The sequence below is a fragment of the Natrix helvetica genome, assembly GCF_964273705.1.
Source record: "Natrix helvetica genome assembly, chromosome: 3".
Lineage (NCBI taxonomy): Eukaryota > Metazoa > Chordata > Lepidosauria > Squamata > Natricidae > Natrix > Natrix helvetica.
The window spans coordinates 64,076,415-64,095,177 of record NC_138549.1 but is presented as its reverse complement, the minus strand read 5'-3'; the positions used below and the strand labels follow the sequence as shown (position 1 = coordinate 64,095,177).

The following is an 18,763-nucleotide window of genomic DNA, read 5'->3' as shown; positions in this document are numbered from 1 at the left end:
AGTTTTTGCCTTTATGGTGGTAAAGATAAAGAATAACAAGACTGTATGCTTTGGGACTGTAGCTTCCTTTCCTTTGGAAAGATTGAGATCTCTGGTTAATTCTTAGATATGTCTCTCCATTTGTTTGAAGAGTAGATATCTTTATATTGTTAAATACATGGGCTTTTTTTTAAAAAAACCCGATCCTTGGGAAAAACAGCTTCCAGGAAGATCAGGTGCGTGTAGGAACTGCTCTGTTCTAAACTAGAAAAGGCTTCTTTCCACATACTAAAATCTTCAGGCTCTATACCATGAAAGGCCATTTTGCAAACTACCGACTTTTTTCCTTCTCTTACTGCTTCTTCCAACCGATTTTCCCCTATTCATCTTACTGTTTTTCCATTGTTGCATCTATCAGTTCTGATGCCTCCTCCACCTGTTTTCAAAGATGGTACCAATTACTTTTGCAGATGAAAGGAGGAATGAAAAATCTGGCCCATGACATAAGATTCAGCAGTTAGTTCATGCCTCAGATATGAATAATTTATGTTCACAAGTTCAAGCAAGCCAAAAAAACTTTCCTCCTGTACTGCTTAGCCCCTTTTGGGGGAAAATATGAAACATACAAAACAGTGTGGTTTGAATTATTGTTACTGGTCCTATTCTCTTTATTGTACATTCAATTAGAAATGAGCTGAACTGAAAGATGAAAATGCTTCAAGAGTCTTATTATTGCTCCCTGTTTTGATCTTACCCATTTCTACATTTAATGACTGGATATACTTAGAATGCCCATAAACCAAAGATAGCAAGATGCTGAACAGTTAATGTTTTTGACAGGATTTCCTTGCCATCTTCTGCACACCTACTAAAGATGCAGGAAATCATCTTTATTTGCATATGCCTTATATTTGTAGTGATCAATGCTTGGGTTGCTTCAAGCCTTTCCAGTAATACAATGTTTACCAATATTTAAAGTTATGGGATCACATGGATTTAACCAAGAACAACGGTTCCTGTCATCCTTCACCAGAACAGAAGATGTAGACCTTCAGGATCCAGCAGTAGTGTGACAGTTGTGTCCATTGACTGGTTCCAGGGGCAGTAGTAATTTTACTGCCTGCAGATTATTGGGATTTTTCTATGGCTTCTGGATTCTGTAGATCTTAGCCTGATCCAAAGTTTTTCTTTGCACAGCCATTATCTCACAATAAATATTGGTTTTTAACTCTTACTTTCCTCTCTGTTATGGATTCTTTTTTTCACAAGTAAGACCTGATGCTGGATAAAACAAATTCTAATTTAGAAAAGTAAAAAAGAAAGGGAAAGTTCATCATATAAATCTGCATGCAGCCGTTCTGGAATACACTCTGTTAATGCATAATTTGTTACATTTTTGCATATTTTTTATCAGAAAATGTTTATACTGTACATACACCCATTATTTACAATTATTTTGTTCTTGAATTGCCAAATTGAAATTATGTAAATGCTGCAATTCAATCAAAAATGCTATTCACGTGTGATTCCTCTTTAAAAGTTCTGTATTCTTCGGAACCTGCAACATACAACTACCTTGGTGGATTTCATTATTAAATAACAACACAAATGTGACTTGATATTAATATTTATTACTAAATATGCCCGCTCCAATATTTTTCCACCTTCCCCTCTCTCTGCTTCTCTCTCAACAACCTTTGATATCATTCAAGAGAAACCTTGAGATAGCAGATGAAGACCTGAAATTATCTCTCCTGGAGAGCAATCTTCAATTGTGGTTTTCTGTTATGAATTCTAGACCAAAAATCTGAATGAACAAAATAATTTTACCAAGATTTTAAGGATATGCATTGCAGGACTGGGATGGCATTACATTAAATCTCAATGTTGAGGGATCTGGATAGATTGGTAAAAAGAGTATCTTTAGAACAAAAAAAAATACAAGAAAACTAATGGACTAATCTTTACCAGATTTACTCTCTGTGACAAAGGAACATACTGCAATTGAAAACTTAAAAGATTTTCAGAATTAGGTTTGGGCAGACTTTTGTCCATGATTTTGCCCATTTATTTTTCATTCACAGCATCTGCTAGAAACATTCTTGTTCAATTTTATTATCATTTAAATTTTCTTTATTTAAAATGTCTCTCTTCAGAAAAATAGTTTCACCATAAAGTATTATTCCACAGGTGATCTGTTATGCAACGAAATCCTCTTTAGCATTCAGATCCCAAGCTGTAGGTGCAAATATGCATATATACTGATGTCCTTTTTCAGAACTGACAGAAATTGCATGAATTTGGGTATATCAATCAAATTTCAAGCAAACAATTCTTTGGGCCAACTGAAATTCTCAAGTTTTCTGCAAAGTCAATGATGTATATAAAGCATTCCAGTAGTCAAAATGTGGGCTGAAGAAGTCTATGGCGGCTAAATATTTCCATGAAAAGTTTTCTACTTCAAACAAATTTGGCAGTTTCAGAGTTGTATAATATTTCCCATTGAGGTGAATATTCTAAAAATTGAGAAGTGATGTGAGAGCTATCTGGCTGCGACATCTGTTACCCCATTGATCACCAGGGTTGATTCAGCTGATCTGGCTGGCTGGGCAGGTGTCCCCTTCCTCCCTCACCGCTCCATGTGCATCCCTCCCAAAGCTGCACACTCAGTAGAAAAGGATGACCATCCCAGATAGAAGGAATGTACCGATCTTCAGCAAAGGGTATACGATAGCTGCGCTCCCCTGCTAGAACCTCCAAACAAGTTAAACCCCTATTGTTTAATAATTTTCTAGCATCCTAATATTTTTCTACACATCAGATATAATAGTTCTTGGTAAATCTGGAGACAATGTTCAAACCCCATACCATAGATTGGATTTAATTCTGGTTCTCATCAATGTAGCTCAAATGCTTTTAGAGATGAGGAAGAATATGCTAATCTGAATCATACTCATTAGCATAGGAAGATCTTCCAATTCAAACATTTTTTGGAAAGTAGATATCTGCAGTAGTAGTGTTGCCAGCATATGCTCAAAGTATGAATCATCATGAAAAATTATCCTGTCCATAAGTGGTAAAATCTGGCAGCCTCTCTAAAGTTCTCAAAAAGTCATGAGAGACTTTAGTCTTCCAGAACCCCTTAAGGTTAATGCTCTGAAACAGGAGAAATGCTAGCAAGCCATCTATTCACATTTCATCCATCTTAAAAAGTCCTGTTTTGTCCAATCCTTATTCAATCCAATACCCCCAGCTAATCTCTGTGTCACCTTTCAGATGGCAAGAAAAAACAGAGCCACATGTCATTAGACTATTAATGGCACTTAATTTAAATCATCAAATACTACAGACATTTCTCCTTGCCTCATTCATCAAGCGGCTATACTGCCTCCTCACTGTGGTAAGGTTGGACTTCATCCAGGGAATGCAGCCAAAAGAGACTATTCAGAAAGTGGTTGGGGGAACAGAGAAAATAAAAGGCCAATCAGTATCTGGGCTAACATGAATACATTTAGAGTCCGCAGAACAGTTACCTCCCTCCCTCTCATCCCTAATCAAGAAATAGATATTCTGGCACATATATTGTATACATTTCTCCTAATTTTATATATTTGAAAAATACAACTTTTCTATTAGTAAATTTCCCTAATATAAAAGTGCATGCTTTTATGAAATAATAAGAAAGGTTATGGACTGTGCTGAAATGGACAAACTAACTAAAGAAATTCAGGGAAAAGAAGAATCAGAATTCTACCAGATATGGGACAAATGGTATAGGTGGATGGACGAAAGAAACAAGAATCAATGAAGGAATGTAACAAAACTCAAAAATAATAGTTATGAGTAAAATAAGAAAGTTAAGAATGGTGAAACCCAAATAAAATACAATTGAATGGGAAAAAAATAATAAAAATAAAAATAAAAACTTAGTTAATTTTGGTGATTAATAAGTAGAACTTTGTAGATGCTTATAGAATGTTTTTGTTTTTAAAATGTTTATTCGTTAACAGATAACCCATCATGACAATAATAATGAAATAATAACTCTAACTGGTAAAAACAATTTGGATATAAACTATAATATGGGACCTGGGGAAAAGATTTATTAATTTTATTAATATTTTTTGTTTAGATTTTGTTATAAAGATGTAATCTCTCCTGGGTACTTATAAATTCTAGTAATAAATTTTTGTCTAGATTTATTATAATATAAATATAAATGATTCTAGACAAAAGCACGTTTAAACAAATATAGTTAAATGAGAATGATGGTATATTGATGGTATAAAGATTTTTGATTTTAAATGTACAATTCAATATGAATGAAGTATAAAGAATGATTGTAGTAACGTACGAAATTTATTTGTAACCAATCGACATGCTTTCTGGAAGATGTAATGAAGAATGTTTTTGTGTTTTTTTTTGTTTAATTAAAACAATAAAAAAGTGCATGCTTTATTTTATTCCCAAAATATCACCATAAAGTCATGAAATGCATAAAAGTCAACAGATAATTGCATCACAATTCAACCTGTAAAGTGCAAATGATATAAACTACAGTCAAAGTTTTTCTTTTCCCTATTCCCTACCCCTATCAGACAATACGGGTAGTCCTCAACTCACAACCACAATTAAGCCCCAAATTTATGTTGTTGAGTGAGAAATTTGTCAAGAGAGTTTTGCCCCATTTTACAACTTTTCTCGCCCCATTTGTTCAGTGAATCACTGCAGTTCTTAAATCAGTAACACGGTTGTTGAATGAATCTGATTTCCCCACTGAGTTTGCTTGTCAGAAGGTCACAAAAGCGGATCACATAATTCTGGGACACGGCAGCCGTCATAAATGTGAGTCTGTTGTCAAGCATCCAAATGTAAATCATGTGACCATGGGGATCTGCAACGGTCATAAGTGTGAAAAATGGTCATAACTTGCTTTTTTCATGGTCACTAAGTGAACTGTTCTAAATTGAGGACCACTTGTGTCCAAGGTCTACAGAGTTCAGTATCCCACACCAAAAAGTGAATGGCAAATTTCTGTCCCAACCTTCTTCTCAGCATGCTAGCTTCTATTTCTAGGAATTATTTGCATCTAAGAAAGAGTTCTCCATTGTGCAATCTGCTGGCATAAATCATACAGTATGCCATTTTTCCAAATATAACCTGTTATATCTATTGAGTCTGGAGATTTGAGGATTTTAAAACTCCTGGATTTTTCCCATCTCTCCATAACATGCACCATTCATTTGTCAATGTTGTCTCAAATCAGGAATATTGCCTTCAATTTTTTTTTTAATTCTTAACAAATAATGGCAGTCTATCAGCCCTTAGCCAATGTTGTGTGATCTTATGAATAAAACATAATTACTTATGATCCACTGAGCTAATATGATATAAATCATTTAATCATTTAGTTTAAAATTTGGTGGTTCCTAGTAATCAATAAAACATTTTCTAGATATGTACAGATTGATTAATAATATGTTCTTGAGTTCTGCTCCTTACCAACCCCATGCTGACTACTCTATGGTTTACTGCATTCATCTTTCTTCCTTAACTTGAAAATGGGGATATTTTTCTGGTTCTATTTCTCTGGATTAAAATTGATGTTCATATTGTAATTTCTAAAGTATTATGTAGATAGAAATCCTTTAATAATTCTACAATTAACTCATCTGATCTTTAAAACCAGATCTTATTTTTTTCAAAAAAGAAGTAGTAGTTCTCTAAATCTATCCGGAAAAAAACAACTTATTGTATTATTTGATATTCTTGTCCCAATTGAACATATCTGTTCTTGGGGCAAATATAAGGCAACCAGATATTGAGTAATTCAATCTTCAACTCAAATAAAATATCAACCTCAGCATATACAAATATAAGTTATTTTACCTGTCTCAGTACCTCTCAAGAGCCTTAATTCTTTCAGGGTCTGATATTTTCCTTAAAAGTTCAAACTAATCTATTATCTTGAATTATATATTATTCCTGATCACATCATTTTAAAATATTATCAGCGAACTTATGTGTATCTCCTATTTTCCATTCTTATGTAAAGGTTTTTGAATTCTTCTCTTCTTCATAAATTCTAGCTATGGAATCTCACATAACTTTTTAAGTACTCTGAAAATCCAACTTACACAACAAAACAGACTCAATTCTGATAATCCTTGCCATTATAAATACCATGATGATGTCTCTGTTCCTCAAGGTTCTTTGTAATTCCACTTCATCAAATATATTCATCTTTTAATCAAAATTCTTTCAGATTCAGAAAATTGAGGTTGTCAACAAAGCAAAATGAAGAAAAAATAATAATGAATGTTGTGGTAGACGCCAGAAATAGTGGAATCCTTCATTGCCAGCAAGACTTGCTTCTATTGAAGTTTCCTTACTTGTTTAAAAAAACTTTTATTGCGTTTTCCAGAAATACAGTGATAGTTTCATATTCCCAATCTTCAACTGGATTTCCATGTTCACTTTCATGATTTTGATGCATAATAGCATACAGTATTTGTGTGCAGAAATTGATTTAATTTAGATATACACAATATGTAGCCAAGGAACCTATGTGACCCATCTGCTTTAACAGTAATTGCATTATTTTAGTGCAATTAATTTCATGTAATTTAATATGATTTAAAGGAATTTAAAGTCTATTCAATTTAGCTTTTGTCATGTTTTACATACTGCTGTTTTGGAATATGCCTCTATAAGCATGTGACTCAAAGGCTTGCTGTAGCCTTTAAGTTTGAAAAACAGCACATCCTTTTATAATTTTTATAGCAGGGGTTGATGTTTGTTATTTGTTTAATGGCTCCTGCTTTGTGGATGTTCTTATTATAGAGTTTTATCCTAGGTTGTATGTTGATTAAACATTTTTAGCTGTTTGTGTGCCTTTTTTTAGTTTTGGGCACTGCCCAAATCCACTGAAAGTGGGTGGCCAATAAAATTACACAAATCAATAAAATTACAAGCTGTATCACACTAAATTTCTTTATTCTTTAATCTTTATTCTCACTGCACTAGGATTTCAACTCTATTATTTGACTCCTGTATTCTATACAGTAAACCTCAAGGACCATGAATGAGACACTTCCTGATTTCATCGCTACGTTTATCCGCAAATGCTTAGGCTCTATCTCCATTGTTTTTACTTATTTGTCTTTAATGTAGCAAGCCAAATAAATTAATACATACTTAGAAGCATCAAATAGTACAGTCTACATCAGTGTTTTTCAACCTTGGCAACTTGAAGATGTCCGGACTTCAACTCCCAGAATTCCCCAGCCAGCATTTGCTGGGAATTCTGGGAGTTGAAGTCCGGACATCTTCAAGTTGCCAAGGTTGAAAAACACTGGTCTACATGACATATAGAGAGCCACTCTGGTGTAGTGATTAAATCATCAGGCTAGAAACCAGGAGATCATGAGTCCAGCCTTAGACACAAAACCAGCTGGGTGACTTGGACTAATTCCACTCTCTCAGCCCTAGGAAATAGGCAATACCAAACAACTTTTAAAAAGACCTTGCCAAGGAAACTGCAGGACTTGTCCAGGCAATCCAGAAGGAGTCAAAAACTGACTCAGAGGCACTGGAAAAAAAAATACTTATGCATAATGCATCAATCCTCAACTGGGGAAGCTTACCCTGGGCCTTATGAATTCAAAGCATCCCTGTTGTCCCTGGTTTCAAGAAAAACTGTAACATTCAGTTTTTAATAAAGTAAACAAACACTTTGCAACCCAATTCATCTTGCTGGACAGTACTGCATTTTGCTTCAAATGACTAAGTACTTCATCACCTAATGTAATCTCATGATAAAAATAATTAAATTTCTCTTTACTTTTGCTTTAACTTTTACCTTTACTTTCTGTCTGGTCAGGAAGAAATTATCCAAGCTAGAAGCAAAAAGAAGTTAACAGCAAGATAATTCACTGCTCCTTTATCCCTTGATCTGATATCTATAACACATAGCAGTTTGATTCAATTAATCTATGACTTCCTCCTTGCAACTGGGTCTAAATGCAAACATGCTGGTTACACTATTTGGTGGACTGCAGGATTTTTTAATATATAATTCCTTCCTTCCCTCCCATGTCTAGCTTTATCGTCCAGCTTGATGAAAAATTCTGGGATACCATAATTTATTTATTTTTTAAAAAATTGCATGGCACTCTTCAAAACAGAATTCTCCCAGAATGGCTTACAATATACTGAAATTACAATCTCACTTTTTAAATCAAAAATTTTAATTTAGTTTTACATTAGACTAAAAAAATACAAGCATAAAAAGGGCAGAAATTACTTTATTCTTTATATCAATCATTTAAAATGACATGGCATTATATTAAAAGGTACAGGAGGATAAAAAATACCTTGCCTGGTTCCAGAAAGATAATAAAATCAGTTCTGATATGCCTCACTAGGAAAGCCAACCTAAAGCACCAGGGAGACAACATAAAAAAGATCTATTTGGGTGCAGTCACTCATCACACAAGGGGGGTGGGGGGGGACCGTTAAAACAAGCTATCAGGAAAAACATATTGGAGGAGGCTTTCTGTAACATTACTCCCAAGCAATTACATTCTCCTCATACTGTAGACCCAGAACCCAGGTCTTTGTTTTCTAGTGCTTTAATCTATTCCAATACAATTGGAGCAAATAATATTTTTAGTCCACAAGGCTGGTCTACTAATGACTTAGTTTTAGGAGATTCATATGCATGTGTACATACAACTTACTTACTCTTTACACATTCCTGCTCTCACCCCCCCCCCAACTGCTCCATTAGAGTTGCTGACATAGTTGAAATGCTGCTACTGTACTTAATAGGACCTTCCAGGAACTGAATCTCTATGACCACTCATACACCCGCCAATATTTGTCACTCAGCAAGGACCCCATAATCAACTACTGAGTGTTCTTTCAACTACTGTCATTGCCTGTTAGCAGATGTGTGATCACTGTGGCAATCCAGGCAGGGTAAAGGACAACAGCACAGAAACGGGGGTGGTATAATGTTCTTGGCAACAGTAGGAAGTGGTTTGTCACTTATATTTTTCCAGCTTCCAGTCTAGTCTAAATTCTTCGATGGGCAACACAGTATTAACCTAGTCCAACTGAAGCCTCCTAGGTATTTCCCATCCTAAACTGTTTTCACAATTCCAAAACAAAATCACAGAGCTACTTTTTAGAAAAAAGCTTTTACTGGACTAATCAGCAAAGCAGGGCAGTAATCATCTCTCTCTCTCTCTCTCTCTCTCTGAATTCACTGAGTTTCCTTCTGAATAATGCATGCAAAGTAGCTTTAAATAGCAAAAGATGCTGTTGCATACAGAGTACACATGACAGTCTGTTGCAAAATACAGTATAGAAGGGAGGGAGTGAACATTCTGACAAGGGGACAGAAAGATTCCTGAATAGCCAGGTTTGCGTCCCTTAACAAGTTAAATATATTTAAAATAACTCTAAATAGAAAATGCATATTATGCAACCGTAGAATACAGAATATAACTGTTCAGCACATCAGCATTCATTGCCTCAGTACTGCAAATCAAGAAATGGGGAGAAAAGATAATCACCGATGAAACTCAATCCAAGTATCTATTATTATAGCTATTAACCAATGTGCTTGCTTGGTGTTTGTTTGTTGTTTTTAATCGTGATTTTGACCAGGATGTGGAGCTGCACGCTGACAAGCCAACTGCAAGCACACCGGATTCTAGGCTTGAAACGAACTACTCTGGCTCTCTGCTGCTTGCAGATGTCCCTTCTCCCTCTCACCGATACAATATTGGAAACTTCAAGTAACGCAACGCCCAAAGACATCGACCCGGCTGAAAACCCTTCGGGCTATTCGATCCGCGACAGGAGATATGAGCCCGCGTCACGGGTCACGTGTAGCGACTTTGTGCCCAGTTCTGCCCTTCGGCTTCTTACGGACCTCCGTTCTCTACCAGTCCGTATGAATTATGAACGTCTGCCAAGGCGGCCCCCTTCTCCCCTCGGGCCCGGCCCCACCCACTTCCACAACTTTACCTGCGATAATCGCCGGATTGCTCTGCCCCCCCTCGGGTTTCACCCAAGCTTCGATGGTGAATTCGCCACGGGGCAGCTCGGCGAGGGCTCCCGGCCGCAACACTAGTTGCTCGGCTCTGCCGGAGAAGTAAAGTGCAGCGACGGAATCCGGCGTCCAACCCGCAGCTGGGGCAGAAGGGCCGGCTTTTGCGCTTTGGCGTAGCGGGAAAACGTTGCTCTCTTCCCACGTGTCTTCCACGCTGCTCCCGTCAGAACTGGGAGCGCGGCGGAGCCTCGAGGGCGCCGTTCTGTGTCCCGCCGACGCCGACGCTCCCACAGTCGGACGCGGGTAGCTCGCATAAGGATGCTGAGGGAGAGTCGCGGCTCTGGCTTTGCTCACCCAGCAGGGCTCCCCGTCCGGGGATGCCGCAGACCGGCTTTCGCTCTGCCTTCCCCAGGAGGGGTGGGCGCCTTTTAACGCCAGCAGCCACACGACCGCCACCAGGAGCGACGAGGCAGGTGAACCAGCCATCCTCGGACGCGCAGCTTTCGCCCGGCGCTTTCCTGCTTTAGGCCCTACCCGAACCCTACTTGATTCCTTTCACGGGATGGTTTCTTTGCTCCGGAGCGCTCCTAGGCTTAGGTTGTGTTTTGCCTCTGATCTCTCTGCTTGGCGCGCCGAGGAAAGATTTGGAGCATCATTTCGGCCAGCAACGCCCTTCCCAGAAGGCTCCGTGAGGACGAGTGGCCGCCCGCGGCATCGTTAGAGCATCCTCAAAGCCTCTTTGTTCGCTCCCTCCCCGATCTCTCGCGCTTTCTCTCGCGCTCTCTTTCTTTCTGCCTTTCGGGCTCTCAGGTGCGAGTCTTCCTCCTCTTCTCCAAAAAAAGCTGCGCTCCTGAGGTCAGAGGCAGGTTAGTGCCGACGATCTGCCGGCTCCGTGCTGTGGGTATCCCCAATTTTTTCAGGTGATGTGCAGCCAGGAGTCCAGCTGGATCACTGAATAAGAGAAACAAAGGTAGCCAGAAGAGGGTTGGATCGCAGGAGTTCCCCTACCTTCTGGAAAAGATTGCTGCTGTTACTGCTGCTGCTGCTGCTATTGACCAGTCTCATAAATTCTGTCTTGTTACTCCACCTCCCTGCCCCTTCTATCCTGACTCCCACCTTCCAATCTATGGCTCCTCCCCACTGCTTTGGGAATTGCTTGCCGTTTCTTTGACAGCTTGGTCCTCACTAAGGACTATAGTAGTTGGAGAAGATGGAAATCAAAGTCTCTTCTATTATATCCACGATGATCAACAGGGGCTTATTTCCAGGAGACAGTACCTAAAGGGGCCACCACAGAGTGAAATTGGAACTTATTTTTGACTGTTAGGTTTGATATGCTTATTTTTAAAGTACATAACAAGGCAGGCAGGCAGCCCTGCTTCCCACCTCATATCAGTGACTCCAGCACTGCACAATTACTTGTAGCTTAATGCACATTTACTTGAGCACAAGGTTCCTTCAACTCATTGGTACCCAATTCCCAGTAAAGCATACGTTGGATTCAGCTGCATGCAAAAAGATAGGCGTTTTAACTTACAGATAATTATGTTCAGCCTCTAGATTTAGTCTTTGGTCTTAGGTGGCCTTAAGAATTGCTGGAGATCTTTGTCCTCAATACATTTGCACAGAAGCATATCTTGCAACAACAACAAAAAACCATATTAATGGTACTTGATCTTGCAGTAAAATCCTGACGCTAAGAACTTTGTCTTTGGGTAGCCTGGAACAATTCAAACAGTCCAAAGTAATGGTATGGATCTGCTGCTTGATTCCTGTGCTTGTGTATTCTGAAGTAAGTCCCATTGAGTTCAGTGGAATGTACTCATTTCAATACAATATTGAAGCTTTAACCAGAAGATACTGAAGGAGAAAAATGTGCTTAGAATGAGGACATTTTATGATTCATTTTATGTAAGTCAGTAATGCTGAAATCCAATTAACAGTTTAATTCAAAACTATTACATTCAATCAAAGCCTTGCATTTGGCTCCAAAGAGATGCCAATAACTCCCTAATCAGCCCAGGAGAGATCTACACTTGCAGCTGATATGCTGAGGATCTTTTGGAACAAGTGAATTAGTTAATACTAAACATTTGCTGGAGATGAGCAACAAGATTATTGCCTTCCAAAATATGGGGTGGAGTGATGAAACTTCCATCTCCTCTAGAGGCCAGAGTAGCATAGGAAAGCTATCTGGTGAGGCCCACGCTATAGAGGCAGGTGGAGTTAGATAGCACATTGAATCTGGTGGTGGCAGAGCGAATGACGTGCACACAAAACTTTACTAGAAACACACAGGCTGCTTTTGATGTGTAACATACACAACTCATTAACACACCCACACAAGTATGACAATATCAGAAAGAATTCAAGTGGTATCATCCTTTGGCCAGCTTGTTTATCTATTTTCATCTCCCCTCTATCTGATAATTCAGGAAAAGAGAATCCACCTGGCCAAAACATAAAATCAGATGCAGATCTCCAAACCTGGGGGTATTCTTGTAGATTTTGGAGCAGGCAATATGGTAAAGCCTTCATCAAACTCCAGGATTGTGCTTTTGTGCACTGTCTGCATGGGATTTAAAATTTCTGGATTGCTAATTGGAATTAGCCACACCACATTTGTTTGCCTTTCTTTTTAAAGCAGAAGTAACATTTTTCCTATGTAGGTAAAAGGACAAATGATCTGCAAATGAATGTTTATAGATGTACCTGTTTCTTCTTTATAGAAGATAATATCCAAAATACTATTTTCTGAGAGCAATTCCTTCATACCTTAGTTGACCTCATGAATTGCCATATTAAAGATTTTGTTTCTTCTTAAATAATTGCAAAACTCAGGAATTTCAACTTAAGCTAATGTGGCTGGAATTTCACCACAAGAATAAAAGAGCTGCCACTGAAATGAAAAATAGCAAAGTGCATAAAGACGGGAATATCTAGGCCACAGAAGACAGGAATGAAAAGAAAAAGGACAAAGATCTATAAATAATAAAAGAACCTTCTACCCTCTCCCAGTAGTCTCTTATGTGCTCAGGACTTCAAAATCAACACACACTATGTTTTAAATAGCAACATTGGTTCTTGCCACTTTATTCTCTCATTTAAAAGACCAAACCAGGTTTTATAAATGAGAGCTCAACTCTTGTAGAATTCATTCCTACTGATTTTTCAAATAGCAGCTGCACTTAGAACTCCCTCCAACCATCAATTGAAATCTGCTGTGCCACATGCATGCTTTCTTTCCTCTGCACTGCTCATTTCACACAAACCAGGCAGTTTTCATTCCTGACACCACAAAAATACTAAGGACTACTCACAGCCTTTTCCTCGTCTCCTTTCTTTTTCCTCAGGTGCCTAGGATTTCCTTCCTACAAAAACTGTGCTAACATCACATTCTTGGCATTCTGACTTCGTACCATGCCTTTAAATCCAGGAAGGAGGGAAGGAAAGTCTGGAACCCAGGAGTGCTTTTGGTCAGTTCCACTGTGTGAAGTTTACAAAGCCAAATAGGAAAATGTTTCTCTCTCTACCTCCCCATCCCCAGTCTAAAGTTTTGGGCAATCCTTTCCTCTTCCTTTTTGGATTTAGTTTAAAGCAAAATGTCTGTTTGCTTTGTGCAAGAAAGTAACTTATAGTGTTGGAACCTTCTGCCACAGCTGGCCAAAGCAAGTTGAAAAAAACAAAGAAAAGTAGGGTAAGAGTACTTAAAGCAGGGGTGTCCAAACTTGGGAACTTTAAGACTTGTGGACTTCAACTCTCAGAATTCATGGCTGGCTGGGGAATTCTGGGAGTTGAAGTCCACAAGTCTTAAAGTTCCCAAGTTTGGACACCCCTGACTTAAAGCATACGCTGCCCCCTAGCGTCCCTATGCAGTACTTACCCTGCAGCAGTCACTGCCCTCAGAGGAGACACACACTTTGAAAGTGTTTTAAACCCACCAACAATAAGAGAGGAGGAGGGGAAAAAACACTTGTGCCAGAAACAGCCCATTTAAGGAAGGAGTGGGAGAGAACTTTAAAAAACTGTCTATTTCTAAAAAAATAAATTCATGTCCTGATTTTACACAAGTAGGGGTCTTCAAAGGCTAGCATGAACTGCTTTAAAATCTCATGGTTGAATTACCCCTCTCTTTCTCTTGCTTTTTCTTTTCCTGTATTCAACTCTTTTTCTTCTCTCCAAAGCACTATCTGTGGCAATCAGGCAAAAGCGAGGTTGCCAGCAAAAAGCTGGGAGTGGGAGGCCCCTTCTAGGGTACAGGCTTTCAAATCTGAAAAAAAAGGGAAAAGGAAGAAGAGAGAGAAGAAAAGAAAAGAGAAGGGAAAGAAAGAAAGAAAGAAAGAAAGAAAGAAAGAAAGAAAGAAAGAAAAAAAGAAAGAAAGAAAGAAAGAAAGAAAGGGACAAACAGATGGAATGGATGGAATGGATTTAAGGAAGTTTCAACAAGAGCTGCCTTTTTTGTTCCTTGAAAAAAATAGGGGCGACCTAAGACAGAGAAGAGGGGATGACAAAATTGTTTGGAAAAATTTAGTGGATGGAATTGAGAGGGCAGGAGTGGAATCTTATTTAGTGCAGGTATATACTTATAAAGAAAGTGCATTAGAAGGAATGGCTGGATAAACAGAGCAAGAGGGAAAACACTGTTCTCATCTCTACTGTGGGGCAAACAAGGACAAAGAGAGCTTCAGAAAGAGAAGGATTTGAATCTGGGACAGAGGAGGATCTGACTACCAGCTAACGAGATGAAGGGTGAACACCCCAAACACACTATTCAAGAATGATGTTGCAAAGATAGGATTGTGAGGGGGGGGGGTCTCCTTAGAAACAGCTATTCTTGCCTTCTTTTAAATCAAGAAGTCTAAATCATATATAAGTATGCTTATTGAGAAACAACTTCTGCTAAAATAGATAAGATTTAAATATGAGAACATTTGGTATAAAAAGTATAAATTTAAAAAAAACATGATTACATTAGGTAGCAAAGGCTGTATTTGATCAGCCTTGGAGATGTGCTCACTTTGGTTGCAGGGCTATATAAGTAATACTCCTATGTATTTTCCATTTCTACAGATAATGTTTTGAAGGCAGAAGTAAATTCTTGAGAAACATGGACTGCTTTCATGAGTGGGCACTAAAATAAGCACATTTCCTGTTCTTATGAGGGGATTTCCACATGTGAGGCTTAATTGACTTTTTTTTTTACTTACTTTTCCCCACAGTATAAATTCAAAGCCTAAATTGGCAGGCATGTCTTTTTTACTTAATGCAAGACAGAGAGCCAATAGAATTCAGAAGCATGCTTTCAAATATTATGCTGGTCAAACCTATTTGTTTTATGTTCTGCAAAGCCTCCACAAGTCAGCCACTGTGGGCTTAAAGGTATTCTTATTATGATTTTTAAAAGCAGTTCCCACTTTCAATTTTTTTCATAAGTAATAAAGGATTATAAGAATGTGTCTCTAAGGGCTATTACTAAGGATCCTGGGTGTTGGGGAAGGGGGGTGCTGTCCATAAATAAGAATCACAGCACATAATGAAATATTTCAGCCTTTATCTTTTGGGCTCTTCCTCCAGAATTACTAGTTTATTTACTGCACATGTAACAAACTTGACCGTTGCCTTCCAGCCAAGTCCATTTATTTTATGACACAAAGTGAACCAGCAATAAAAAAAGTATATTCATAACAGTTCCAATCTTCTGTCAACTTTTCCCCCCACTCTGCCTGCAACAGGCTGGTGACAGAATACTTTTTAATGGAATAATGCTGGCATATATGGTTAGAAAAGTTGAGGGGGGGGGGATCAGCATTTGGCAGAAATGTCAAGAAACTCTTATGTTAAAAAGCAATTTACATAAAAGCCTATCTAACCCCCTTTTCTCAAAATCTAACAGACATTGAGCCACCACCTGAAATTCAAAAGAAGCAGATAAACGTGGTTTTAAAACATTTTTGTGAAGAAACTGCAATATCTAAATGCCAAAGGCACTTTCTATAAAGAAACAGAGGGAGTTAATATTTGTCATTTATGGGGCCTAAATTAGCAGCATCATTAGAATTCACACTCAAGTAAACAAGACTAAGAATACCTCAATAGTGAGACACCAAATGAAATTTGGACAAACATCTCAAAAACCTTTAAAATAAAATAATAATGTACTGGCAAATTGTTGTATTTTTATTTACAAATCTTCAAAACAATGTATACCATCTACTTCAGGTCTAGGATTGTAAGCTCACTGTTTTCTACTATTTTCTACTCCAAAGGAGCAGTGTGTATATTTCAAATTAACATTGCGTTGTTTGGGGGGGGGGGAATAGTAATCTTGTCAACAAGGATGTTAAAAAAATAATTTAGAGATATCAAGAAAATGTTTTACTTACTGCATCATTCAGGTAGCACCTTTCAACACTAATGATTTATTGTAAGGCATAAACGTTCATGAGCTGCAACACTTCATCAGATGCCCCTGCTGTGTCATTATTTCAGAGATATCTACATAGCTAAAGAGAAACAGAATGATCACTGATGGACAAAAAGGCAGTGAAAACAGAAGAAACTTCTGACTTCCTGCTGGCTTCCCCACTGGCTTTCCTGTGGGAAGCTTGCAGGAAACATTTGGAAATCAATCTTCCTTCCTCCCTTCCTTCCTTTCCTACCACCCATTCCTGCCAGCCTCCACATTTATTTTGCTTATAGGAAGCTTGCAGGAAGAAAGATAGTGAAGAACTTGCAAGTCCAAGGCTAAACAGCAGACACATTGCTCAGTGGGAGAAGGAGCAAGGGGATGTGTGGGGATAGGAGTTGGAAATAATACATGGGTTAGGTGAGAGGTGCTACATGAAGAAAGAAGAGTGTATTTGCGTGCACTGGAGCACCAGAAAATGGCCTGGAAAATGCACATGCAAACACATTTTGGTTTGGGCACTCGATGCCAAAAAGGTTCGCATCACTGTCCTATGATATACTGTTTCACCTTGTTAAGGGTTATGAGAAAGAGAGTTCTAATGGTGTATTGATTTGCAAAGAACAAAATAGAATTCAATAGAAGGTACCTGGCTCAAGACAGGATCTAGGTGTCTTGGTGGATCACCATTTAAGTATGAGTCAGCAACGTACTGCAGCTGCCAAAAAAGCCAATGCAGTTTTATCCTTCATCAACAAAGGGAGAGCATCAAGATCATCTGCAGTGATAGTTACACTCAATACTGCACTAATGAAGCCCCATTTGGAATACTCATCAGAGCTGGTCACCATGATACAAAAAAGATGGCGAGTCCCTAGAAAGAGTGGAAAGAAAAACAACAAAGATGATAAGGGAAGGAGGCTAAATCATACGATGCTCCATCATATGATGGAAGCTAAATCATATGAATAGAATAGAATAGAATTCTTTATTGGCCAAGTGTGATGGAGCACACAAAGAATTTGCCTTTGGTGCATATGCTCTCAGCAAGAAAAATAACAGCTAAGGTATGTTTAGCCTAATGAAGTGAAGGCTCAGAGGAGACATGATAGCCATTTCCCAATACTTGAAAGATTGTCCCATGGAACAGGTCATTGATTTTTTAGTTCTCCATAGCATCTGTGGAAAGGACAAGAAGCAATGGATGAAAACTAATTTCAACTAGGCAATGAGGAATTTCCTGACATTGAGAATTATTAATCAATGGAACAGCTCACCTCCAGGATTTGTAAGTGCTTCATCGTTGGAGGTTTTTAAGAAAAGATTAGACAATCATTTTCCTGGGAAGATGTAAGGACTCCTGCCTTGGACAGAGGGATGGACTAGAAGAACTCCAAGGTCCATTCCAGTGTTATGATTTCTATGGTATGGGGGGAAAAGCTCATTTTAAAAAAAATCTGATAGTAAACATGAGAGCAGAAAATTTATAGAAGTTCTCATGTGCTTTTTATAGGTTTTTAACTATTAGAGCTTCTCCATTCCTCAGAGAAAATTTATGTTTGTTTATTTATATTCCGGTTTTATTATTTGCATTAATAGCTTAAGGTGGTGAATACACACAATACTCTCTTCTCTTCTTTTTCCCACAACAACCTGCGAGGGGTGTTAGGCTGAGAGAGAGTGACTGGCCCAATATCACCCAACCAGCTTTCATGGCTAACACAGGACTCTATCCCACAATCTCCTGGTTTTTAGTCTGCTACCTTAAACACTAGAACAATTTTTATTCCATTCCAAATAAGATGTATCAGTTTATATGATTACAAACTATTAATAATTTAGAAGGTGACAACAAACAACTAAATGCAATTAATGCATAAATCTGTTACATATTAACTAGAACCAGAGATGGTATTCTGCCAGTTCACCCCAGTTTGGGCGAACTGGTAATGGCAGCAGTGTGAGGCTCCGCCCACCTACCCAGACGTCATCATGGACTCACTGCGCATGCACTCCTGGTTCCGAACCGGTAGGAAGGTAAGAGGATTTCATGCCTGACTAGAACATATTAGTTAAACAAATAAATTATGTCCAATTATACCTGAAAAACTATATATATATATATATATATATATATATATATATATATATATATATATATATATATATATATATATATATATATATATATATATATATATATATATATATATATATATATATATATATATATATATATCAGTGACGTGCAGTCAGGTGATGCAAGTGAGGCATAGCCTCACCACTCTCATCATGAAAAAAAAAAAGTAAAAGGA

The 18,763-nt window shown here is 38.0% G+C and overlaps 1 protein-coding gene across 1 annotated transcript in view; it reads right to left on the bottom strand.

Moving 5' to 3' along the window:
* The window catches only part of PAPPA2 (pappalysin 2), a gene marked incomplete at its 5' end in the record, with an annotated part of 152,127 nt that extends 141,599 nt beyond the window's left edge, over positions 1-10,528 (bottom strand). Inside the window, one exon of the mRNA XM_081948792.1 lies at positions 10,018-10,528. Coding sequence (XP_081804918.1) covers positions 10,018-10,528 — 511 coding nt within the window. The remainder of the gene's footprint in view (positions 1-10,017) is intronic.
* Positions 10,529-18,763: the final 8,235 nt, after the last annotated feature.